This window comes from Phaenicophaeus curvirostris, chromosome 18 (assembly GCF_032191515.1).
Source record: "Phaenicophaeus curvirostris isolate KB17595 chromosome 18, BPBGC_Pcur_1.0, whole genome shotgun sequence".
Taxonomy (NCBI): domain Eukaryota; kingdom Metazoa; phylum Chordata; class Aves; order Cuculiformes; family Cuculidae; genus Phaenicophaeus; species Phaenicophaeus curvirostris.
In genome coordinates, this window is record NC_091409.1 from 8,269,883 (window position 1) to 8,293,866 (window position 23,984).

General features: G+C 62.1%; 3 protein-coding genes across 5 annotated transcripts; 2 read left to right on the forward strand and 1 right to left on the reverse strand.

Moving 5' to 3' along the window:
- The first annotated feature begins 1,095 nt into the window (after positions 1-1,095).
- On the forward strand, positions 1,096-9,998 carry FKBP1A (FKBP prolyl isomerase 1A). Its single transcript, XM_069871627.1, has 5 exons — positions 1,096-1,244; positions 1,370-1,417; positions 7,748-7,860; positions 8,579-8,730; positions 8,983-9,998. The coding sequence occupies exons 1-4, from the start codon at positions 1,208-1,210 to the stop codon at positions 8,705-8,707; spliced, it is 327 nt and encodes a 108-aa protein (XP_069727728.1). The 5' UTR covers positions 1,096-1,207; the 3' UTR covers positions 8,708-8,730; positions 8,983-9,998.
- A 2,539-nt stretch (positions 9,999-12,537) lies between these two features.
- Positions 12,538-15,580, forward strand: SDCBP2 (syndecan binding protein 2). The gene is made up of 8 exons (XM_069871574.1): positions 12,538-12,722; positions 12,831-12,915; positions 13,513-13,616; positions 13,759-13,920; positions 14,495-14,670; positions 14,736-14,907; positions 15,015-15,106; positions 15,212-15,580. The coding sequence occupies exons 1-8, from the start codon at positions 12,669-12,671 to the stop codon at positions 15,264-15,266; spliced, it is 900 nt and encodes a 299-aa protein (XP_069727675.1). The 5' UTR covers positions 12,538-12,668; the 3' UTR covers positions 15,267-15,580.
- A 1,182-nt stretch (positions 15,581-16,762) lies between these two features.
- On the reverse strand, positions 16,763-21,720 carry SNPH (syntaphilin). Of its 3 annotated transcripts, XM_069871538.1 has the most exons (5): positions 21,643-21,720; positions 21,114-21,191; positions 20,207-20,407; positions 18,633-18,782; positions 16,763-17,954 (listed from the first exon to the last, which is right to left on the reverse strand). In XM_069871538.1, exons 1-5 carry the CDS (start codon positions 21,684-21,686, stop codon positions 16,829-16,831), a joined length of 1,599 nt encoding a protein of 532 aa, XP_069727639.1. In that variant the 5' UTR covers positions 21,687-21,720; the 3' UTR covers positions 16,763-16,828. The 3 variants fall into 3 exon arrangements, with proteins under 3 accessions (XP_069727639.1, XP_069727640.1, XP_069727641.1); XM_069871539.1 differs by lacking the exon at positions 21,643-21,720 and having other exon boundaries at positions 20,207-20,308; positions 21,114-21,219; XM_069871540.1 differs by lacking the exons at positions 20,207-20,407; positions 21,643-21,720 and having other exon boundaries at positions 21,114-21,219.
- Positions 21,721-23,984: the final 2,264 nt, after the last annotated feature.

Below are 23,984 nucleotides of genomic sequence, written 5' to 3' on the forward strand. Positions count from 1 at the left end.
TTCTCATCCTCTTGTGTCCCATTTTAAGGCACTTGCAAAGAATATGGGTTTTTATTAGTCTGCTGGCTGTCCTTGGAACTTCTCTGTTCCCTTGTGCATGCTCAAGTTCATCTCCTTGAAGTATGGAAATAGGTCGCTTTGAGGCAAAAACCCTGTGACCAGAAAAAAAAAAGAAGAAAAAAAATGTAGTTGCTGCTGTTCCCAGAAGAAAGTGGTTTTGAATGCGGGATTGTTCTGACCTGCGTGTCTCCTGCCGAGCCTGCTACAGGACAGAAGCGATGGCTCTGACCTCTGCCAGCGCCCTGAGGAGCAGCACACCCGGCTCAATTTAGATCCACCTAGAAACCAGCACCTTCTCTGAATCTAGTAGACTGTAGTAAAGCCTTTAACACCATCTCCCACAGCATTCTCCTGAGGCAAACTGGCAGAAAAGGACCTGGGGTGCTGGTTGACAGCGGCTGAACGTGAGCCAGCAGCGGCCCAGGTGGGCAAGAAGGCCACAAGCATTCTGGCTTGGATCAGCCGTGGGGTGGCCAGCAGGAGCCAGGAAGAGATTGTCCCCTGCACTCGGTGCTGGGGAGGCCGCACCCCAAATCCTGGGTTCAGTTTTGGACCCCTTGGTGCAAGAAGGACCTCAAGGGGCTGAAGCGTGTCTGGAGAAGGGAACGGAGCTGGGGAAGGGTCTGGAGCCCAGGGGTTCTGGGAGCGGCTGAGGGATCTGGGGCTGTTTAGCCTGGAGGAGGCTGAGGGGAGATCTCATCGCTCTCTGCAGCTCCTGGAAAGGAGGTTGCGGTGAGGTGGGTGCTGGGCTCTGCTCCCAAGGGACAAAGTGATGGGATGAGAGGAAACGGCCTGGAGTTGCGCCAGGGCGGCGTTAGGCTGGACACGAGGGACAATTTCTTCACCGATGAGTGACGAAGCGATGGAGCCCCCATCCCTGTGGGACAGGAGGGGCCGCAGGGCCGCTGATCGCTCCCCCCCACCCCTTCCCCGCGTTCCCCGGGCAACCGCGCCGTGCCAAGATGGCGGCGGGGCCGGGCAGGAAGAGGGGGGTTGCAGCGCGGCGCCAAGATGGCGGCGGGGGCGGGGCCGCTCTGGGCGGCGGGGCGGGCGCGCTCGATGGCGCGGGAGGCTGCGCACACGTGGCTCCTCCTCCGTCGGGCTGCGGGGCTGCGGGAGCGCGGGCGGCACCGGGAGCGGCTCCGGCATGGGCGTGCACGTGGAGACCATCGCTCCCGGCGACGGTGAGCCCGACCCCTTCCCCTGCCCTCCTCTCCCCTCCCAGACACGCCGCTCCCTCCGCGGCGCGGCTCCCGGTGCGGCTCCCGGTGCCGGTGCCGGTGCGCTGACGGTGCGTGTCTCCCCGCAGGGCGAACGTTCCCCAAACGCGGCCAGACCTGCGTGGTGCACTACACGGGTGAGTGCCCTGCAGGGCGGGGCAGCCTCGGCGCTACCGGGAACCGGGGGGGCGGGGAGGGGGGAGTACCGGAGGGGGGGAGGTCTGTGCATCTCCAGCCTCGCCGTTACCGGGAACGGGAGGGGGGGAGACAAGGGGGTGGGGGATCTGTGCATCCCCAGCTTCGCCGTTACTGGGAATTGGGGGGGGGGGGTCTGTGCATCCTTAGCCTCGTCGTTACCGGGAATGGGGGGGGGAACCGGGGAGCAGGGTCTGTGCATCCCCAGCCTCGCCGTTACCGGGAACCGGAGTGGGGGAGGGACCTGGGATGGGGGTGTCTGTGCATCCTCAGCCTCGTCGTTACCGGGAATGGGGGTCGGAGGGGATGGTGCAGCACCATGGGGAGAGAAGGGTCTGTGCATCCCTCCCCCCAGCCTCGCCGTTACCGGGAACCGGGAGGTGGGGAACCGAGCAGCACCGGGGCAGGGGCAGGGTCTGAGCATCCCCCTCTCCGTCCGTCCCGTCCCACCCCGACCCCAGCCTGCGGGGACCCCGGGAACGGCTGAGAACGGGGGAGCTGGGGGGCGGGAGGGGGTTCCCAGGGTGGGGAAGGGGGTCCTGGGAACCACCCCCCATCTTTAGGGGACCCAGCCTTCCTTTTGGGGGTGCACAGCGAAAGAGTCTGAGGGATGCTCGAGGGGGACCCCGGTGGGAGTCCCAGACCCCCACTCTGGGGGCTCCCCGAGTCCCCCCCTCCCTGGGGTCCCTGCACCCCTGCTGCTCCAGCCTCTTCTCTCCTGGGGGACCCCAAGGGGGTCTCAGAGCTCCAAGGGCCAAACCAGGATCCCCCACTCCGGGTGCTCCCCAAGCCCCAGGGTCACTGCACCCCCCTGCTGCCCCAGCTGCTCTCCCTTGGGGGTCCCCAGAGAGCGTCCCGGAGCTCCCGATGCCTGTAGGTTGTGGAGCAGCCGAACCAGGGATCCCCAACTCCAGGGGGATGTCCTGGGCAGGAGAGACCTGCTGGCCAAACCAGGACCTGCTGGACTCCAGGGGCTCCCCAAGTCATTCCCCCCTGGAATCACAGCTCCTGCACCCCCTCTGCTCCAGCCCCTTCTCCATTGCGGGGGATCCTACGCAGCAGAAGTCTGTGAGCAGCAGAACAACCGAACTGGGATCCCCCGTTGCAGGGAAAGGCAACTCTCCCCGAGCCCTCGGGGGTCCCCGGGCTGCAGCCCACCCGGGTCGAGCTGCGGGGCGCAGTGTTCCGCGAGGGGCTGCCCTGACACCCAGCAGGCGGCCGTGCTCAGCTCCAGGCCCTCCAGCAGCCTCCCCCAAGCTCGAGGGTGAAGAATCCGACCTTGGCACCCCCAAAATTGCTTTGGGGGTACCCCAGGGTTCTTCTCTGCCCCTCTAAACAGCTCTGGCTCGGCGGGGCGGCCACCATGCTCCGGAGGAAAACCGAATCACCCCATTCCAGGCGATTCCTGGTAATATCCGATTCCCCCTTGGCGCTTCGGCGCTTTCCGCCCTCCCCTCGCCCACGGTGGGGGCTGAGGGTGCCCCTCGCTGCGGGGCGCGGGCATCGCCTGGGTCTCCTCCGTCTCCCCCATGGCCGTCAGGAGGGAGAGGAAGCAGCTCGGTCTCCCCGGCCGCCCGGTTTCCTCCGCTGTGGAAGAACAAAGGGAGGCTGGCAGGCAGTCAAGTGGCTCCCGGTGGGCCAGCTCTGCCGCCTGCCAGCCCTCCCGGCGCTCCCGCTCTTCCCAGCTCCGGCAGAGCCGCTCGGGGCTCACCAGCCTCACGGCCCAGCGCTTCGGACAAAGCTCTGGCTTCCTCCTGACGGACCCTCCCGAGCAGCAGCGATTCTCCAATTTCCTTTTTTGTTGTTGGGGTTTTTTTCGGTGTTATTATTGTCTCCATTTGGCCTTTATCCCTCCTGTTCCCTCCCCAGGCGGCTCCTCACCCCGCAGCTCGGCAGCGATCGCAGCCCTCCAGGCCCTGATGCTGGTTTGGTTGGCAGCCTGCGAGAGGCCGGAGCGGGGCTTGGCTTCTCAGGGAAACGTTAGGAGCCTTTAATTCCCCAGGCCTGTCGCGGTGCTCCCGGAGCAGCATCTGGGATGGTGGCAGAGCTCTGAGACTCCATCCAGAGCCCCACGGCTGCCCCTGGCTCCGGCGTGGAATCCTGCCAGTGCACCCAATGGGCATGTGGAGATTCAGCTCCTTCACTGCTGGGTTACAGACCTGCAGCAGCTTGGGTGAGAAATGGTTTGGAAGGAAAACCTGGTGAAGGGAGTATGGGGAGCAGGCTCGGTCAGCCAGCGGCTGCTTTTCCTGGGCCCAAGCTCTGGCTCCATGGGGCCTGGTCCTGCTGAGAGCAGCCATTTCATCCTAGGGGTGAGGGACAGATGGGAGGACGGAGCATGCTGGTGAGGGTGGAGGAGAGTGAAGCATCCTCCAGGCCCCTGCTAGGGAGCTCACGCTGGGGTCTGCAGAGGTGGAGACGCGTTCCTCATCCTTTAGTCCCAGGTCCTCACTCTGTGTGGGATGTCGTGGCCGCAGGGAGCAGCAGGAGCGCACGGTGGGGCGTCCGAAGCAGCCTTTGATGTGAAATCTGCTACAAAGGGCTGTTAAAGAAACTAAATCAAGGATAAAGTTCCCTGATGTGTTCAGAACCACGGTGTGTGGGGCAGGAGGGCTAACGCCATGGGGACAAGGCTGTGGGGCAGGTGCTGGTGCAGCTGGGGATCCCGCTCCCTGGCAGTGACGGGGGGTGAGGGTGGCTGGTGCAAAGGGGAGCCGCTGTCTGAGTGCGTGGGGAGAACGCAGCCACCCGTCTGTGCTTCTGGAGGGGAAATGGGGGCCTGTGGTCCTGCTGGGATGAGAGCGGGTCTGACTTGGCTTGTCTGAAGAGCAGCAAAGCGCCCCTGGCTTGTACCTCAGAGGGCAGTGGAAATGGTGGGAGCGATGCTTGAGAAAACAGTCTTTCTCCAGCAGGATGATACAGAGGGGACCATCATCCTTCCCTGCACTCGTGCATCACTTGCAGGTGGGACACGACCTCGGCTGTCAGCCCTCCTTCTTCTCTGCCTGGCACCTTATGCGGTGGAGCTCTCCCCGCTGCATCTGGGTGCTGCTCTGCTCCCCAGCAGCAGCAATCTCTCTGCAGCAGTGAGATGTTTTCCTACCGAGGCACGGACTGCGGGTTGCTGGCTTGTGGGAGCTGAGGGTCTTCTCCCAGAAGCAACCCTTTCTCGCCTCGCTGGGATCCTCTCTCCTGCCAGGCGATGGCAAATGGTAGGCAGAGCCCCCTCCCGCATCCGTGGTGATGGGAAGCGCTGGTGCGGGCAGCTGGGATATAAAGCATCTGGCAGATGTTGCTGGTGGAGGCAGGATTTAGCCCCAGCTAGGCATCCCTCTCCTAACACAAGGTGTTGGAGCATGCCCTGATCGCTGTCTGGATATCCCAGGGCCTTTGAGAAGGTTTTTCTCGTCCTGTCCCTTCCTCCAGCTGGAGCAGAGGTACCTGCCCCTCTGTTGCGCTCTCTCCCTGCCTCTCCTGGGGAAGGCGGCTCCACAGAGGGTGGGCACCCTAGGATAGAGAGGGGGCATCTGGGGCTCCGTGCCCCACCGGCAAAACCCGAAGCGGCAGGTTTATCTGCGGGGCTGCCCCTGCCTGCTCCGGCATCGCTCCACCACCTCTGCCCGCCCAGGGGGGCCCAGAGCCAAGGCACACGTTGCTGCCGGCGTCTCTCGGCTGCTGCTTGCCAAGTGTGGCAGAGACCTGGCAGCACCGCACTGCCTGCCCGGCCGGAGCTGGAGCTGCTCTCCAGAGCCTCCGCTCCGTGTCTGACAGGGCCCTGGCTGCAGAGCTCTGTGCTCTTCCCAGCCGAAGACCCCTGGGGAGGTCGAGTCTTTCCCTATGGTCTCTGTACCCACCTCCGTGGGCGCTGCCCTCCTCTAGGGCTGCTGTTGGCAGAGAGCCGGGATGTGCCAGGCGCTGGCTGCTGCTCCTGGGGCTCTGGTGGGGCAACTGCTTTTGCCAGAGGATGCTTTGCCTCCATAATAGCTTTTAGATCTCATTATCTCCTTGCTCAGGGATGGCAGGTATCGGGAAATGGTTGCTCATACTTGTCCAGGGCTGGAGAAATCTCCTGGGAGGCTTGCGGGCAGAGGAAGAAGTGCCTGAGATGCGGACGCAGCCTCCGAAGCATTGGAGCCTCTGTTTTGCCTCTGGCATGATGGGGGCAGCGTGGCAGCCCACGCTGAGGAGCAAGGATGAGCTCTGGTGTGTGACCTGCACCATCCTGGGCTGAGAGAAGCCCAGGTGATGGATTCTGCTGTGCTGCTGCAAGCAGCTCATCTTATTAATCCCTCTTGCCTTTGGCCAGGGTGCTGCCAGCTCCAAAAAGCTTCCCAGGCCTGGATTGGGACAGTGCCGTCTGCTCCTGCTCGAGGTTTGCAGTATCTCCTGTGCCACTGACTCTGCCTTTTTATTCCCCTGGCCAGGACATTAAACAGGATGTGGTTCTGCAGGCAGCGGGTGCTGCACAGGTCGCAATTTACCGTGACAAGCTGGGGTTGTGCCGCCTGGCTGCCGGCTTTTTCCCTCTGCAAGTGACCCAGGAGAAGGACAGAAGGCACAAAATGTCCCTTCTGTCCTTCTGGAGCCACCCCGGCTCGCTGTGATGCCCGAGGGCTCGGAGCTGAGCTCAGGGTCAGCTCATGGTGTGGCCGAGCAGCGCTGCCCGTGCCAGCCGGCATGGCCTGCCCCGTGTCCCTGTCCCCGCTGCCAGCGTCCCTGGCATGCAGCCAGCAGACCGGAGCAGGGAGCGGTGCCAGGGGCTGGAAACAGGTTCAGCGACAAGAGATTTATCCTAGAAGGAGGAAACGAGAAAGCTCCAGATTTACTATTCCAAAGTCCAGAGCTGTGGCCTGACTGGCTGAGCTGGTGCTGATGCTCAGAGCCCTGGAGGGGGGATTTTTCCATTCCACAAAATTAAAAGCTTAATTCCACTCCCTGATGGAACCTTGGACCTCACCCCTGCATTTTCCTGCAGCCCACAGATTTCACTGCTTGTTGCTCCCACAAAGGTGATGTATTCTTTCCCATTCCCTTCTTTCTCTCCAGTGCCCCCCATCCCCACGATTTCCCGTGTCTGCGTGCTGTTCGCTCTGGCTGCTGTCATGGTGTGAGCCGGGGCTGAGGTGCCCTGACTCATCTTTTGCACAGATGCATTTTTTTTCTTGCCCGTGGGCAGTGCCCCAATGAAATGAAATCGCTCTGCCCTGTGCGTTGCCACATGAGTTTGGTTTTTCCAAGACTATAGAGCTGTTTCCAGCCAAGAAAACAGGTTTTTGGGCAGTGAGGAAGCGAGGAGCATTTGCAGGAGGGTTTATTATTACCGTTATTGGATGGGGTGCCGGCTCTGTGAACGTGGAGCTGGAGCTGCCTTATAGGAGCAGTGAGTTGCTTCTCCTATAAGGCAGCTCCAGCTCCGAGATTCCCCAAGAAGGTCAGGCAGGGAGCAAGGGAGGGGAGGAAATTCTTCCTTTGCTCATGTTGGGGAGTTATATTTAGCCCTGGGGATGTCGGCTTCGCTCAGCTCTCATCATGCAGCCTGTGCTGGGGGAATGAGGGCTGCCCTGGGCACGTGTGCCCAGTGCTTGGTGCTCTCCCATCGTCGTTCCTAGGTACGAGGGTGGTTTGGCTGAAGACCAGTGGGATGCAGCTGGGCATGGGGAGGGCTGGAGGCCAGCAGCAGCTGAGATAGGGCACTAGAGCCCTGGCTGTTTTGATTATGACAAGGAGTCGTGGAATGGTTTGGATTGGAAGGGACCTCAAAGCCCATCCAATTCCACCCCCTGCCATGGGCAGGGACACTTCCCACTGGATCAGGGGCCTCAGAGCCCCATCCAGCCTGGCCTTGAACACCTTCAGGAGCACGAGGCGTGTTTGCTGGGAGGATGGAAGCACCGTGACTGATCCTGCTGCCTGCAGACAGCTGACAGTGGTTCTGTGAGGTGGGGAAGGGTGTTTCTACCCCTCTCCATCTGCTCCCCCTTGTATGTCCTTAGTCCCAGCCCAGAGGAGCACTTCTCTCTGGGTCAAAGCAGCCAGGAGGGATGCTGTCCTGGGTGGTACTTGTGGGGTTTTCGCTTCAGGCTGCCCAGTGCAGGTGTTTCACCAGGGGAAAGGAGGCTGAGCTGAGAAACAGCTTTGACTCAAGGCCACGTGAGCTCTCCCAGGGGTGACTGTCACCCCATCAGTCTGCCAGGTCACAGCCTGTTTCATGCAGGCGTGAGTGTGCGTAGCTCTGTCCCTGTGTCACTGTGTCTCCATCCCTCTCTCCCCAGGTATGCTGGAGGATGGGAAGAAGTTTGATTCCTCCCGCGACAGGAACAAGCCTTTCAAGTTCGTGATGGGCAAGCAGGAGGTGATCCGCGGCTGGGAGGAAGGAGTCGCTCAGGTGCCTGGTGCTTCTGTGCCTCGTGGTCTCCCTCGCAGGGCTGTGCAGAGCCTGGCGAGCTGTGGCGTGGGCAGAAATCTCTGTGTGCAGCTTGTTCTCCCTTTTATTTTCTTTATTTTATTCCCCTGTGTTTTCCGCCCCTCCGCCCCCTCAGCGCTGGGAGATGTGGGTGTGAATATCACCTTCTGCATTGCCACCTGCCAGATGGCAGGAATGGAGCAGGGCCGGGTCCCAGCAACACCTACGGCACGTCGGTGACTCAGCGGTGACATTTCTCTACTGAGTCAGCTCTCGATGAACGCGGCGAGGAGCGCTTGAGCCTCCTGCTCCGAGCAGAGACGGCTCTGGGGCTGCGGAGCCCACGCACAGGGAGGGTTGGTGGGCACAGTGTGGTGGCGGCGGCTCCGTGTGCCGCTGGCGACGCAGCGAGGATTTAGCCAGTGGCTGGAGGCGCTGCCTGCCTCTCCTAGAAAACACTTGTGTGTGAAGGAAATCTTGTTCTGGTCCTTTTCCCTTCTAGTGCCTGCATTTCCCTTCTGTTTTTCTTCCTGTTTCTCTTCCATCCCCTCTGGTTGCCCAGCCTGAGTCCTTTCCTGTAGGGAGAGGAGTGGGGACAGGGCTGTGTCCTTCTCTGGAGCAGGTTTATGTGTCCTGCTGTCACTCATGTGATGTTTGTGAACATCTCCTGACGTCCTTGTGTTCCTTTCCCTGCCCTCAGATGAGCGTTGGTCAGCGGGCAAAGATGACCATCTCCCCAGATTACGCCTACGGCTCGACTGGTCACCCAGGGATCATCCCACCAAACGCCACTCTAATTTTTGATGTGGAGCTCATGAAATTGGAATGACCTGCCCCAGCCCCTCTCCTCGGGTAAGGGGGGACAGCTGCTGCCGTGGTGGGGGGTGTTAGGGCTTGGGGTCCCGGAGTGCGGGTAGGTTGGGGCTGTGCTCCAGGATCTGTGGGCAGGATGGGTCTGTGCTGCCCCTCTGTAATCAGGGCTTGGATTCTGCTCTGAGCAACCGGTGGGGCTTGGGATGCGGTGCCCATTCCGTGGGCGCTCCCTGCTCTGCTGGGTGCCCGGGCGGGCGGTGTTGTCATGCTGCCTCTCCTCTCTCCCCACAGGTTTGGCACATGGAGGAATCCAGAATCTCAGCTTCAACAAGAGTGCACACGACTTTGTACGGAGCTTTTCCTGATCGCCCACCACACTCATTGTATAACCTTCCACCTTGATTGAATGCCTTTGGTCACTAAGCTTTGCCTCTGACTCTTCCTCCTCATATTGTGTTTTTATGTCTTTTTAAACTCTACGCCGCAAACCTCAACTCTTTTTTGGGTCAAGTTCTTAATCTTATTTCTGTTCCAGGTGTAGACTCTGTTTTACCAATAGCACGCAGATGGGCTGACCCTTAGATAGGAGTCGTTTGAACAAAAGGAATCCCGTTAGTTATTTGTTTTGGTCTTTTCAAACCAGAATTTGCTGCTGCTGCTGCAAAAGCCATAGCAGAGCGAGGCTGCCGAGGCCGAATGGACGCGGAAAGCAAAGTAGCGCTAGGATTACGAGGGGGTTCCCTGCCTGGAACTGGGGGAGCCGTGTGTCCTTTCCCTGCTCCCCGGGGTGGGTGCAGCATCGCTGTGGGCACTGTGGCTTCGCTCCTGGGAAAAGGGGCTGCTCTGCCCTTGCTTCCCTCTGCCACATCACAACGAGCCTTCTTTCCTTCCCTGCTTTTGGATTTGGGTTTCCATCAGAGCTCCACCTCACCCTGAAAATTCAGTGTCTTGCGTTGAGCTCGCTTGAAAGGAAAACGGCAGACAGAGTGCTGCCTGCAGGGGAGGTGGTGGGGCTGGGGGGGTGGGGGCAAGGAAACACCCCTGTCCCTCTTTCCCCTGGGAAGGACACATTGACCCTGCTGTCCCCGGGCTGAGCACAACTGACCGTTCTCTCCCGACACCTGATGCTGGTCATCGCCGCTTGCCTGGTCTACGGCGCGTAGCTTCCCCGCTGCTGCTGTCCTCTGCCCCCTCCGCCCTGCCTAGCGATTCGGTAACAGCCATCGCCGCCTTCACTTCCTGCTCCACCGCATAAAGGTATCCGGTTTTATTACTGCAATAAAAACGCTTTATGCTGGCTTTTCTCAGCCCTGTGTCTCAGAGGTTTTTCCCTCACCTGTCTGTCGCTCAGCACAGGGGGTGCCGTGCTGGGCTCACTGGGTGCTCTGGGTGCCGTGCTGGGCTCGTGGGGTGCTGTGTGGGCTCAAAGGGTGCTGTGTGTACCTTGCCAGGTGCCACACCAGGCTTGCGGGGTGCTGTGGGTGCTGTGCTGGGCTCGCAGGGTGCTGTACTGGGCTTGTTGGGGTCCTGCAGCACAGGGAGATGCCGGGGGCCCACTGGGTGCTGTGGGAAGGCACTGGAGCCTGATGGAATTCACATAATTAATTACTTTACCATAACCTATGAAGCGTTGCCCTCGCAGCCTCTCACCGTTGCGGCTGTGACTCAGCCTGGACTGGGAGCACAAAGGACAGTCGGGCTCTGCTCCTGGGGTCCCTCCAGCTCTGGAGAAGCACCTTGGGCTCTCTGTGTACCTGGGTCTCCTGAGGGGCTGGGCTGCAGCGGGTGACGGCACAGCCAGGCTGCGTATTTGCTGACCGCATCCCCAGGGGCCTGAAAAGCCTCTTGGGGTGACCCTCGCGGGGTCACGGCTGCTTGGGCACCGCTGCGTGCCAGCGCCCAGCTCCTCTGCGAGCAGCCCTTGCCCCATCAGCCACGATTGATAACGCGGTCACCGTCGATAACAACCACGATCAATGACACGACGTGTCCCAGTGCCCGAGCAGGCTTGGTGGGAGCAAAGTTTGTGTTTACAGGGAGCCCGGGGAGCGTGTGGCGGGAGCATCGGCCACGGGGCAGGAGCAGCTCTGCCGCCTGGGCTGCATTCGGGAGCACAGGGGTGCGTGGGCTCAGGGTTATGAGCGCTACCACTAATTGCTACTTGGCTAAGCAGAACAGCGAGCTGCTGGGCACCAGCATCATATTCTGCCCTCGGCTGCAATTACTCCCATGCGGAAACTCGAGGCGAGCTTGGTTTCTCTTCCTGCGAAGCTTTTTGCTTTAATTATTAACCGGTGCCAGGCAGTGCCGGGGCTCCTAGCAGAGATAAGGCAGCGCTGGGGTGAGCGAGGTGCCCTCGGGGCTGGCGGCTGCCACCTCTTTTCCCCTGCTCGCAGCAGCCACAGGCCAAGCGCAGATGGGTCCTTCCAGCTCCACTTTGGGGGTGATGAGGGATTTGGGGCAGGCACAGGCTCCCTGGGAAAAGTCCTTCTCTGGATGTTGTGCGGCATCTCCCTGCTGCAGCTCCTGGCCGTGTTTGTCTGTGCTCGGATCGCTCTTGTCCCGGGCTGGATGAGGCAGATGGGCACCGTCAGGCTAAAAATAACCCCAGTAAATAAAATGCTTCCTTCTGGCCTGGCACACAGGAGCGGAGGCGCCAGGGGCTGGGACGTGCCCAGTTGCGGCTCCACGGCGGGGCTGGCACCGTGCCGCCGAGGGCCTGGGCTGGTGCCACCGGTGCCCACAAGACCGGGCTTGTGGGGACGTGGTGGCCCGTTGCATCCCCGGTGCTGGAAGGCTGGGACCCTGGGTGTCCCGGGATGTCCCAGGGCAGCGGGATGTGTGTGCCCACCCTGTGCCCTGACTGAGGTGAGCGCCGCGCTCTCGGTTGTTGCCCCATAGCACAGGATTCCCACGGGGCCGTCACGCCTAGCAGGTGACAGCTGGCAGGGCGCGGGACGCGGCATCCCGGTCCCAGCCACGTCAGCCCCACGCGCCCGGGCCGCGAGGTGTCAGCGGGAGGCAGCCGCCCACGCAGGGCTGCTCGCCATGGGGCGCCCCACATCACCCTCCGAGCTGTGCTGGGGCCAAATCTTGTGCTGGGACCAGCAGAAAGAGTGATGGAGTTGGGGGGGGGTCACCACGATGGCTGGCGGGGGGCACAGCCCCATCCCTGCTCCCCCAGGATGCCCAAACCCACAGAAAGCCGTCTCTGTCCCCATCCCTGAGCGCCAGGGCCATGTGCAGCTTTGGCTTCTCCTTCCTCTTCATCATCCTCTTCCTCACCTGTGCCCTACCTGGGCGGTCAGCTGAGGCTGCCTGGCCCCTCCCCGGGCTGGGCACGTCTATAAATGCCTGAGGCCAGGCAGAGGGTGGTACAGAGAGACGGAGAGCCCGGAGCTGTTGGCGGGTGAGTCTAGGGGGACGGGGCTTCTTGGGGGGGTCTCCCACACCGGGGATGTTGGTGCTGGGCAGGGGATGCTGTGAGTGCTGGGCTCTTGCCCAGTTCCCACTGGACTCGGAGCTGGGTCTGGATTTGGCCCCTACACTCCAGTGCTTGGGCGATGCTTTTGGGGCACAGGGCAGGGTTGGGGACACGGCTTCGCCACAGGCACAACGTAGGGTGCGCTGGGAGCCACACGGAGCTGGTGGTGGCTCAAAGGCGATGAGGAGCAGTTGGAGGGGCTGATCCCACGGCGCGTCCCGGCAATGCGGGAACAGCTCCGCTAGGCAGGTGGATGTGGGTAGCAGGACCCACCGCCAGCCGGGCGATGCCCAGGGTGCCCGGCACCCAGCCACCTGCGTCCTGGGAAGCAGCAGAGGCGGTGGCACTGGTGACACTGAGTCACGCTGGCAGCCCTGGGGTGACAGCCCATCTCCGGCACACGGAGCCAGGCACGCGGGCCAGGAGGAATCCTCGGGGAGAGGCGCCCCATCCCTGAACCACCCTGTCCCCAGGCACAGCTGTGGCAGCAGTGATGGCAACGCTTTACCCTTCCCTGGAGGACATGAAGGGTCACCAGATCTTGCAGGTCAGTGGCAGCATTAGGGGGGCTGAACAGACCCCGAGGCAGGGTCCTGCCCTTGGAGGGTCCCCATGGCATGGGGAGCAGCCTCGAGCCATCCCTGTCTCTTGGCAGGCGCAGGCGGCAGCTGGAGCGAAGACCCCCCCCACGACCGTGGTCACGGAGAAGCCAAAGCTCGTCTCGGGCGCCAGTAACGCAGGTTGTGATCAGCAGTCTCTGTGGGGACATGGGGGGCAGTGATGCTCGCTGTGCGGGGGCAGCTCAGCTGAGACCCCCCCCCCAACTCAGTGCGTGGGGATGGGATGGGGTTTCATAGAATCATAGAATCACCAGGTTGGAAAAGACCCACCGGATCATCGAGTCCAACCATTCCTATCAAACGCTAAACTATGTCCCTCAGCACCTTGTCCATCTGTCCCTTAAACCCCTCCAGGGAAGGTGACTCAACCCCCTCCCTGGGCAGCCTCTGCCAGTGCCCAATGACCCTTTCCATGAGAATTTTTTTCCTAATGTCCAGCCTAAACCTCCCCTGGCGGAGCTTGAGGCCATTCCCTCTCATCCTGTCCCCTGTCACTTGGGAGAAGAGCCCAGCTCCCTCCTCTCCACAACCTCCTTTCAGGTAGTTGGAGAGAGCAATGAGGTCTCCCCTCATTGGGAGTTTGGGGGGCTCCTTCCCTTGGCCCATCCCCTGCCACATCCCTTGTGCTGGTTGTTGGCTCACGGTCTAGGGGGGCTCCTGGGGGGCGAGGTGGTGGCTGTGGGTTGGGATGCCGTGAGCTGAGGTTGTGTCCCACAGAGCCGCCTATGCTGTACCCCAACCTGGCCGAGCTGGGGACCTACATGGGGCTCGCGCTCTCCGGCGAGGAGATCCAGAAGAACCTGTTCCCAGAAGGCAGCACCGTAGGTGTCCAGGCTGGCAGCTCTCACCCACCCTGTGAAGGGCTCCCTCCCCATGCCACAGAGGGGCACGACATCCCCCAAGGGCTGATGGGTGCAGGGCTTTGTTCTCCACCAGCCCCACTCACCCTCAGCTCCGTTGCAGGCACTGACCCCCGTCGGGGCTGCCCCGGGCCAGCTGGTTGCCCCCCTGAGTGGGAACAATGCGGGGATGCGTCGGGCAGAGATCAAACCTGGGGTGCGGGAGATCCACCTCTGCAAGGACGAGCGGGGCAAGACGGGGCTGCAGCTGAAAAACGTCGACCAGGTGAGGGGGCTGGGTTGGCACAGGGCTGTGTGTGGCATCACACGGTGTGGCGTGACGTGGTGAACCGTGGCATGGTGCAAGCAGTGATGGGACAGCACAGGGTGACATAGAGCCATGGAATCACAGACTCGTGGAATGGTTTGGGTTGGAAGGGACCTCAAAGCCCATCCAGTCCCACCACTGCCACGGGCAGGGACACCTCCCACTGGATCAGGGGCTCCAAGCCCCATCCAACCGGGCCTGGAACCCCTCCAGGGATGGGGCAGCCACCACTGCTCTGGGCAACCTGGGCCAGGGCTTCCCCACCCTCAAAGGAGAACATTCCTCCCCAAGATCCCATCTCAATTTCCCCTCTTTCAGCTGAAAAATGTTCATCTCTCATCCTTTCCTTGCGCTCCCTGATCAAAATCCCTCCCCAATTTTCCTGGAGCCTCTTTCAGCACCAGAAGCTGCTCTAAGGTCTCCGTGCAGCCTTCTCTTCTCCAGGCTGGGCATCCCCAGATCCCCCCGGCTGTCCTCATGGCACGGTGCATCACGTGCCATCCCCGTGCCATCACTCCTCCCGTGTTCCCAGGGCATCTTCGTGCAGCTGGTGAAGGCCAACTCGCCGGCGGCGCTCGTGGGGCTCCGCTTCGGGGACCAGGTCCTACAGATCGACGGCAAGAACTGCGCGGGCTGGAGCAGCGACAAGGCACAGCGGGCGCTGAAGAAGGCGAACCCGGAGAAGATTGTCATGGTGGTGAGGGACAGGTGAGCATCGAGCGGGAGGGTGATGCTGATGGCGGTGCCGGCGCTGACCCTACTCTCCCCCCTAGGCCTTTCCAGCGAACCGTCACCGTGCACAAGGACAGCAACGGCAACATCGGCATCGTGGTCAAGAAGGGGAAAATCGTATCGCTGGCTAAGGACAGCTCTGCCGCCCGCAACGGCCTCCTCACCCACCACTGCATCTGCGAGGTGAACGGCCAGAACGTCATCGGCATGAAGGTAGGGGCTGCGCACAACGGGCCGTGCTGGACACATCCAGGGAGCTCAGGGAGCCGGGCAGCGGGCAGAGCCGGGCACCCACGGGACCCACCCCTCCTCTCTCCTAGGATAAGAAGCTCACGGAGGTGCTGGCAGGAGCTGGGAACGTGGTCACGCTGACCATCATCCCCACTGTCATCTACGAGCACATGGTCAAACGGTGAGACCCTGCGGCCACCGTGCCCTCCCCACCCCTGTTGGGACCCCTGGGGCCTCGCAAGGGGCCCTTGGGCTCCCGGCACTGAGCGCTGGTCCCTGTGCCCAGGCTCTCGGCAGGACAGGTGAAGTCGGCCATGGACCACTCCATCCCCGACCTGTGACACCGCTGGACGCTCAGAGGGGCTGCATCCCCCCAGTGCCCCCAGCGAAGCCGCTTTAGCACAAACCCCCTCACCTCTCCGTGCACTGGTGGCTGCTGGGGATTGCAGGAGACCCCCGATGTCCTCTCCTCCCTCTCATCAACAGGGACAAGGCACGTTTCTCCCCCTGTTCCGGGGCTCCCGTGTCCCCCTGTGTCCCTGCTCGGGCCAGCGCCCCTCGGGGCAGACGCCAAAGCAGACCCAGACCCAGCGACGTTTATTACATTCACCACAGACAGGGAGTACAGGACAGGGCACACAAGAGAAGGGGGTGGGGGGTGTTACAGCTTTTTTTTTCAGTTCTGTATTTAAAAAATATATAATATAGATTATTTTTTTTTTGTCTTTCAAATATATACGTTACATTTATTTCTTGGCGAAGCTCTGGATGGTCTAACAGACGCGTACACAGATCCACAAACACATTGCACAAGAGGCGCATATCCTAGCTCCGCTCACATCGACCCCGCGCCGTGCCCCCCAGCCCTCGCCCCGCGCTGGGCCCCGCGTCCCAGGGGCTGAGGGATGCGGGGAGCACAGGGAACACGGGATGCGGTGCCCCTGCGGGTACCACCAGCCCACAGACATCGCCGGTGGCCACAGTGCCCAGCTGGCAGGGTGGGGGGACACGGTCAGTTCAAGTCATGAAGAAGCCACGGACATTCACGGGGTGGGAGCACCCGGGGGAACCCCCAGTCTCGCATCTCCCCAGCCCCGACCGAGCAATCCTTGCTGTCTTTGCTTTTCGAAAAATGAAAAAAAGGCATTTTTTTTAGCTGGAGGCCACCAGCAAAGCGGGGCAGGCAAAGGCACCCCCAAGCTCCAGCACAGGATGGGATCAGCGGCATCTCCGAAACCGCAGCAGCCCCCGGTGCCAGCAGCCACCAACTCAGCCCCCCAATAACAACAGGGCTTCAGTCTGAACCCCAAAAAAAAAAGTGAACATAGTGCAAAGCAAAGGGAGGGAGCGACTGAGGCTGCCCTGGGGCTGCTCGGCCTCACCTGGGGGACACAGGAGACGCAGCCTGGTCCCATCCTGGTGCCAGGAGGCATCGCTCGGTGATGGGTAGAGCCCGCTGCAGCCCCCCAGCTCTCCCCACTACTAGGTGGCTCCTCGCTGTCACCCACTAGTGACAAAGCTGGATGCTGCTGCCCGGTGTCCCAGCTGCAAGGGGGCTGGGGGTCTGCAGCCCCCCCAGCCCCCTTGCAGCTGGGACACCGTGCAGCAGCGGGGAAGCAGCATCCATCAGGCAGAGGGGTCACAGCGCGATGCCTGGTGCCGCATCCCTCATCACCGCTTGGCACCTCTCCTCCAGAACCCACCCTGCCCCTGCTCCAGCGTGGCGGAGCTGGGGGGACAGCATGTCCCATGCACCCCCAGCACCCCCCCGACCCATTCCCACCCCGCTGGGGCTGCGTAAGGATCCAGAAAACAAAGGATCCTGGCAGAGCAGGGACGCACCGGGGCTTTACAATCAGCGGTCGGGTCCGTGGGGCGGGCAGGGGGGGCAAATACGGCGGGGTCAGGGCTGGGCGCTGCCACCGGGGTTGGCGACGGGGCGACAGCCCATCCTGCGGATGGAGTGGAGGGCGACGGTGCAGCAGCCGCGCAGCAGCGAGCTGATGTTGTAGATGGGCTGGCCCTGGCGGCGCTGCGAGCGGCACAGCCAGGCCACCGTGGGCACGGCTGGCACCACCACCGCCAGCAGATCCACGATGAAGTGGCGGCTCCAGTAGCTCTTGGACGTGGCGGCCTCGCAGCCCGGATTCTCCGTCGCCTCCTCCTCCGCCGCACAGGCGATGGCCACCGAGGGGCTGGCGCTGGGCGGCTGCCGCACCGCTGGGTTGCAAGAGGCACCCGCCTCGGCACCTGCCGTCGCGGCATCGGGCTCGGCCGCCAGCAGGTCCGTGGTCCCGGTGGGGTTGGAGAGCTCGGGGCCGGGCATCACGTCTTCCATTTCGGAGACCCAGGCTGAGGTGGGGCTGCCTAAGCTGCAAGCCTGGGACTTCATCACCTTCTCCAGGATGGTGTCCAGGTCGGGCTGGCAGGGCACAAAGTCCGTCTGGATGGCTCGCTCCTGCATGCAGCTGGCCTGCACCCCAGCCTCCACGCCGCCCCGCAGCCCCAGCAGCTTCTCGTAGGTCGAGCTGGGAGGCAAGCGGGCACCGGGCTCGCCCTCCCCGTCCAGTGGGTCCGTGTGGCCGGGAGCCTCCTCCGCCCCAACGAAGCCGCTGTCGGCCCCCTCGTCCAGCGAGATGGTTTGCGAGCCCCCCACGTTGCGGTCGCCGGCGCCCTGGTCGCTCAGCTTGGTGTAGGTGGAGCTGCGGGTGAGGGATCGGGCTGGGGACCCCCCTGCCGACTCGCCGGCCCCCTCCTCCTTCAGCGCCCCGTTCTGTGCCACCTCCATGCTGTGCAGCAGCGTCTCCAGCTTCTTGTTCTGGATGTTGATGTCCACAAAATACTTCTGGAGTCCCTTGTCCTTCTCCAGCAGGTTGTTCTTCACCGTGTCGATGACTTGCTTCAGCTGCTTGATCTCCTTGCGGGCCTCCTTCAGCGCCAGCTGGGCTTCCACGCGGTGGCACTCCTCCTCGATCCAGTCCTCCTGCATCCGCGACAGCTGCGTCTTCAGGTCCTCGATCTCAGCATCCCTGCCAGAGACAGGGAGGGCACCACCGCGGCGCTGAGGGGCTGCGGGGCCAGCCCTGTCCTTGTGTGCCAGATCACCCAGTAACACCCACAGCTGGGACCCAGGGATGGATCCAGGGGCTCAGGAGCCCCGAAGAGGGGTGCTCAGAGACCCTCGGGAGGGCTGCTTGGAGACTCCGAGGAGGGATGCTCGGGGACCCTTGGGAGGGATGCTCAGCCCCTTCCTGGAGGGGATGCCGAGCCCAGGGCTCCTGAGGGCTGCATGGGGCTGGGCGGTTGCTCCGAGTGGGCACGTGGGAGCTGGCACGGCGGTGAGGATGTGCCTAAGCCTGAGAGGAGCAGATGGGGATTAGCCACTCTCTGACGCTGAAATTCAGAAAAAGCGTGGCAGAGACAACCAGGGGTGCAGGGGAGGGCACAGCCAGTGCAGGTGGGACCTACGGGCTCCGTGGATCCGCAGCTCTGGTGGGACGGGCAGCAATGCCAGATGGCCGTGTACCTGCAAAGCCATGAACCCATTGCCTGGGCATGAGCCCAAGAATGATATGTGGTGCTGGGAACTGGGAAACCCCATAAGGACCAGTCCCAGATGGGAGCTGGCACCACCAGCAGCGGTGGCTGGGACTCTTCCTGGCGGCTCCCGTGCCAGAGTGCTCTGTGCCTGCTGCCCCCACGCTCACCTGTCCTGCAGCCGCTCCTGCGTGTCCTTCAGGCGGGCTTTCAGGTGCCTGATGCAGACCTCCTTCTGCTGCAGGGGCGTCAGGTACTGCTCCGGCGTCGGTGGCTTTATCCCATGGTTGTCACTGCAGAGGTTGTACTTGGATGCGCGTCTGCAGGGACACAGCCGTCACCCACCTGCCCTGCTGGCACCCGCAGGGGCTCGGCAGAGGAGCCCCTCTTGGGGTGCAGCCCGTTCATGCACCCCAAAGGAGCCTTGTGGGCAGGGTGGGTATCTCGGGGTGCTGTGCTGGCAGTGGGAGGGTGGGTGCAGGTCCCGACCCCCCCGGCACAGCACCCGGGCAGTGGGTGCATGAGCAGAGCCAGGAGCAGGCAGGCACCGAGGGCTCCGTGTGCCCTGAGTGAGGTTTTCAGGGAATGGCAGATATGGAGACCCTGGTGTGGGAGCAGCGCTGATAGGGATGGAGGCAGAGGATGGGTAATGGGAGAGGTCTGGATGGAGCAGGTCCGAAGCTGGCAGCTGTCCTGCCCACGGACAGCAAGCTTGGGCATCTGACATCTGCTCCGGATGGGGACAGTGGCACATCCAGACTTTCCTCGTCCCTCCATTGGGGTGGATGAGGTGATGCCCTCAGCCCAAAGCCCAGGACAGCACGGAGAGCAGGGGCTGGCCAGGGCCAGGGCTGCATGTCAGGGCTGGGAGTCACGCAGAGAGCTGTGTACAGCACGAGACACTCCTGCGTTGCAGCAGGGTGGACTAAAACCCTCGAGCACGCAGCAGGGCAGCCCAAAACCTTCATGCATGGTGGCAGCAGCCCAGCAGCACCAGCGCCTTCTGGCCATTGCATAACCATTGCGTGAGAAGCAGCCAAGCAGGACGGTGCCCTTGCAGTGCCCAGTGGCAGCAACACGGCCACCCGCTCCCTGCTGCGGCGTGCGGGGGCTCTGATCACCAGGTTACCCTTGGCCCATCGTATCTCCCAGATCTGATGCCACCCCTGGGAGCTGGCAGGTGGCAGGAGGAGCTCAGCCTGGTGGCCTGAAATGCTGATGCCCACAGGGCTGGGGCTGGTGCCCGTCCCGCAGCTCAGTCCCAGCCGTTTATGCCCCAAGCGCACCAGGATGCTGAGTAGCCAAGCTGCCCCCTTGCTAGCCCTCCACCAGGCGGCATGAGGAGATGGAAATGAAGCTCTTGTCCACCACACCTTTGGTCCCAAAGGCCTCCGGGCACTCCTCAGGGTGCAGAAGCGGAGGGAGGGATGCGTGCAGCGTGCAAACCACAGCCAGGGCAGGACGGGAGGGAAGCAGTCGGGGTGCCAGGCTGGCAAGTGGCAGGATGGGGAGGGAGAAGACAGGACAACAATGGCAGAGAGGTTTGGAGGAGGATGGTGGGGATCCTCGAGAGACACACCAGCGGCTCTGCTGGCTCCAGCTCCCCCAGTAGCCAAGGCCACAGCCTCGCTCCATCGGCCCCTCTGCTCTTGTTCCCACCGGGCATCGGCACCGGCAGCACGGGTGCTGCTCCCCCTGCCTGGGGGCACCCGGCAGCCGCCCTGGGGCCACGGGTGATGGTTACCTTGGGGTGGGGCTGCTGTCGCTGCCCTTGCAGGAGCCAGAATTGCTGCTGCTGCTCAGCGAGGAGGTGCCGTAGGTGTCCCTCCCGGGGGGCGAGGGGCGCCTGGAGGCAGGGAGAAGAGGCTGTGTCTCAGGCCGAGTGGCTGAGGGCGGTGAAGACTTAAAGAAGGAGGCAAAGCCACTCCGTCCATAAACCCCGCGACTGCCAACCACCACACCGAGAACACACAAGACAAAAGGACAAAACAAACAGCAGGGATCAAAATGGCACGGACATGGTGACAGGCACAAAGGCAGGGCTGGGGGGGCTGCCCAGCCGCTCACCCCCAGCGGGTAGGCACCGCATCCCTGCACCCTGAAGACCAGGAGCCCCTGGGGAGCCCCTGGGAGCGTGGCCGTGGCGAAGCTCGAGCCACCTCAGCTCCTGCACGTGGCCAGATGCGTCCCCTCGCCCTGCCATGGGCAACGGTAGCCCAGGCCATGGAGGTATTTGGAGGGGAAGAAATGCTTTTTTATCTCTTTTCCCTCCTGCTCTTTACCTCTGCAGCTTTCCAAGGGCTAACACACCTGTGAGCTTCACCACCCCAGTGCCCCGGCACCGCTGCCAGGACCCTCTGCCACCGCCTGCCTTTGCCCAGACAGAGGGGTTGGGTCGGTCCTGGCTGTGGCAGAGACGGACAGAGAGGGACAGGGGTGCAGCACTCGGGGGGCTGCGTGCATGGACGGGGAAGTGCTGTGCAGGAGGCAGCGACATGCAACCCCCCGAAAGCCAGGCTGGGGGTGTCGGTGCTGCAAAGTGGCAGCTCGTGGTGTCGGTGGGGATTGTTCCCTCCCTGCTGCCAGCCGGGAGAGGTGTCGAGCGAGCACTGGTGCCCAGTCCCGGTCGTGAGAGGCTGAGGCATATTCACCTTCGTGATCCGGTGGACGAGCGTCTGCTCCCCGGCAGAGACATTGCTGTGGTGCCACAGGTCCTGGGTGTGGGGGAACTGCAGGTAAGATGCAACAGAGAGAGGAGATGAATCATAGAATCATAGAATCTCCAGGTTGGAAAAGACCCACCGGATCATCGAGTTCAACTATTCCTAACAAACACTAAACCATGTCCCTCAGAGCCTCATCCACCCGTGCCTTAAACCCCTCCAGGGAATGTGACTCAACCCCCTCCCTGGGCAGCCTCTGCCACTGCCCAATCACCCTTTCCGGGAAAATTTTTTCCCTAATGTTCAGTCTAAACCTCCCCTGGCGGAGCTTGAGGCCATTCCCTCTCATCCTGTCCCCTGTCACTTGGGAGAAGAGCCCAGCTCCCTCCTCTCCACAACCTCCTTTCAGGTAGTTGGAGAGAGCAATGAGGTCTCCCCTCAGCCTCCTCTTCTCCAGGCTAAACACCCCCAGCTCTCTCAGCCGTTCCTCATAAGGCCTGTTCTCCAGCCCCCTCACCAGCTTTGTTGCTCTTCTCTGGACTCGCTCCAGAGCCTCAACATCCTTCTTGTGGTGAGGGGCCCAGAAGTGAACACAGGATTCGAGGAGTGGTCTCACCAGTGCCGAGTCCAGAGGGAGAAGATCTTCCCTGGTGAAGGCAGGGAAAGCCGTGCAAAGCACCAGGGCATCAGTTTAGACCCTGAGGCCACCTGTCCAGGGACAGATTCAGACTGCAATCCCCACACACCTGGGCTCTGCTCCCTGCCAGTAGTCCTGGAATGCCGGGATGCTGGATTCTGTCCCAGCAGGGCATGCTGCAGGCGCAGGAAGAGGGAGGCTTCTCTGTTTATAAGGCAAAGCCACCTGCCATAATTGGGCTGCTCATCTTCCCTCCCAGGAGGCAGTTTCCTACAAGGCTTTTCCTCCATCCCCTTGGTCTAAAGGCCCTTTCCCACCAGTCCCCAGGTGCATGACAAGCTTTCTGCTTCCCCCAGGTCCCCGTTGGAAGGGAGGTTTGACACAGGGACCTGCAGGGATGGCATCACCTGGGACACAAATGGACCCAGGGCTCTGACACCCAGCCCTGCACCTCGCAGGGTTTCTGCCGGGGCAGGCTCGGTGCCTGCTTTTCCTTAATTAAGCCGGGATCACCCATTCACCAGTGAAATCAGGTGAGGAGGCACAGATCCCTGACTGATGCGGCAGTAGCTAATCCCTCAGGAAACACAAAGCCCGTTTTCCTGTCAATAAATAGGCCAGCTCCAGAGGCTTGTAGCAACCAGCAGGAGCTGCTCGAGAAGGCACCAGCTCGGGCACACGCAGGGATGCGAGGTGCTGCAGCGAAGGAAAGCATCCGTTCTGCACCTCCACCCCCTGAGCATCATCCCCTGGTGCCCCTGTGAAACCCACCACACTCACAGGCTGCTGAGGGGGCCAGGTGGGGGCTCTGCATGGGACCCCCCATCCCTGAGACTCCTCACCATGCCCTTTTTGTCCCAGATTTTGGCAGCTCCAGCCCAGGGCAGCGCAAGCAATGGGAGCAGCCAGCTCAAAATCAACGGGCGATCGGAAACGCTAAGCACTGCTCAGCCACGGTCCAGGGGAGTGCGAGGAGCGGGACGGGATGGGCGGCAGGGGCAGCGTAGGGGAGCACAGCCAGCTCCCCTCAGCGCAGCCTTTCACATTTACTACTCCTGGGTTGTTTTTTTCCAGGTTACCTCCTGCCCAGTGCTCAAAGCCCAGCACATCCAGCCCAGGCCTCTCCTCTCCCTAGGATTTACCACTCTGATTCCCAAAACAGGGCACCAAAGAACCTAGTGAGCCAGGGCAGAGGAGCTGGCAATGTGCAGTCACTGTGCCCCAGTGGGCACGGTGTCCCGTAACTGGGGGGTGCCAGTACCCCAGGACACCAAAACTAGGATGTGGGGGGTCCTGCTACTCACAGGGAGAGGACCAGGGCAGGGGGAAGCAGCGCTCTGCCCTGCGGATAACTGCTTCCGGATGAACAGCGCGCACGGCCAGGCTGCAGGCTTTGCTAATGCAGCAGCGTGAATCAGCATCCAGTGCGAGAGCAGAGCGCAGCCCCAGCCCCAGCACGAGCATCCTCCGGCAGTGCCATGCGGGGCTGCGGCACAGCCTGGGCTCCAGAAATGGGACCCGCAGAGCTGGGATGCGAGGACAGCCCATCGCTCGCTTTTCATGCCGCAGGGTGCTCCTGGAGCAGCTCTCAAGCAGGGCTTTAGGCAGAATTGTGGGCACAGGGATTAACTCCTGGCTCTCTCGCAGCCCCTTGCTGAGGGTTTAATGCAGCACCAGCCTGGCACATGGGCAGTTGCTGCTCCAGGGGCTCCTGCCAGCACCCCTCGCTGCAGCCCAGCACCCACAGTCGGGAACAACTCGGCGGGGAAGCCTGGCTTTGGCCTCACAAGCTCAGTTCCTCCTCCTCCCACTGCTGCAGACTCGCCTGGCGCCCACGCTGAGGCTCAGTGCGGTGCCAGCAGGTTTAGAGGGTGAGAAACCGCGAGCAGCCCCGTGCTGCCGGCACAGGAAGCCCGGCCGAGGTCTGACAGCGGGCACCGAAAATCCGTGGCAGAGGAGCATCATCTCCCTGTCTCACAAACATACCGGGCTGTGCATCCCTTCCCATGCAGGTACCAGCTCTGCCTCGCTGGGCTTCCCAGGGAAGGCTTGAATTCCATCACTGGTAATAAATCATCACTGTCTTTCTTCCCAAAACGGGCCATTTCAGTCTCCCCAAGAGACCTCTGGTCTGCAAACCCCAAGCCATGCAAAGAGGGGATGAGATGAAGCCAGGTAACACATGCAAGCTGGGAGCCGCTGTGGGGAAGGGATTCCCTCCA

Bases quoted from the DNA above. Each gene is read 5' to 3' on its own strand.
- FKBP1A (XM_069871627.1), top strand. From the start codon at position 1,208: ATGGGCGTGCACGTGGAGACCATCGCTCCCGGCGACG. The intron at 1,245-1,369 runs GTGAGCCCGACC...GTCTCCCCGCAG, and splicing joins GACCATCGCTCCCGGCGACG to GGCGAACGTTCCCCAAACGC. The intron at 7,861-8,578 runs GTGCCTGGTGCT...CCCTGCCCTCAG, and splicing joins GGGAGGAAGGAGTCGCTCAG to ATGAGCGTTGGTCAGCGGGC.
- SDCBP2 (XM_069871574.1), top strand. From the start codon at position 12,669: ATGGCAACGCTTTACCCTTCCCTGGAGGACATGAAGGGTCACCAGATC. The intron at 14,908-15,014 runs GTAGGGGCTGCG...CCTCTCTCCTAG, and splicing joins AGAACGTCATCGGCATGAAG to GATAAGAAGCTCACGGAGGT. The intron at 15,107-15,211 runs GTGAGACCCTGC...CCCTGTGCCCAG, and splicing joins TACGAGCACATGGTCAAACG to GCTCTCGGCAGGACAGGTGA.
- SNPH (XM_069871538.1), bottom strand. From the start codon at position 21,686: ATGTTGAGGCTCTGGAGCGAGTCCAGAGAAGAGCAACAAAGCTG. The intron at 18,783-20,206 runs GTAACCATCACC...GTGTCCCTGCAG, and splicing joins GACAGCAGCCCCACCCCAAG to ACGCGCATCCAAGTACAACC. The intron at 17,955-18,632 runs GTGAGCGTGGGG...TGTCTCTGGCAG, and splicing joins CAGGAGCGGCTGCAGGACAG to GGATGCTGAGATCGAGGACC.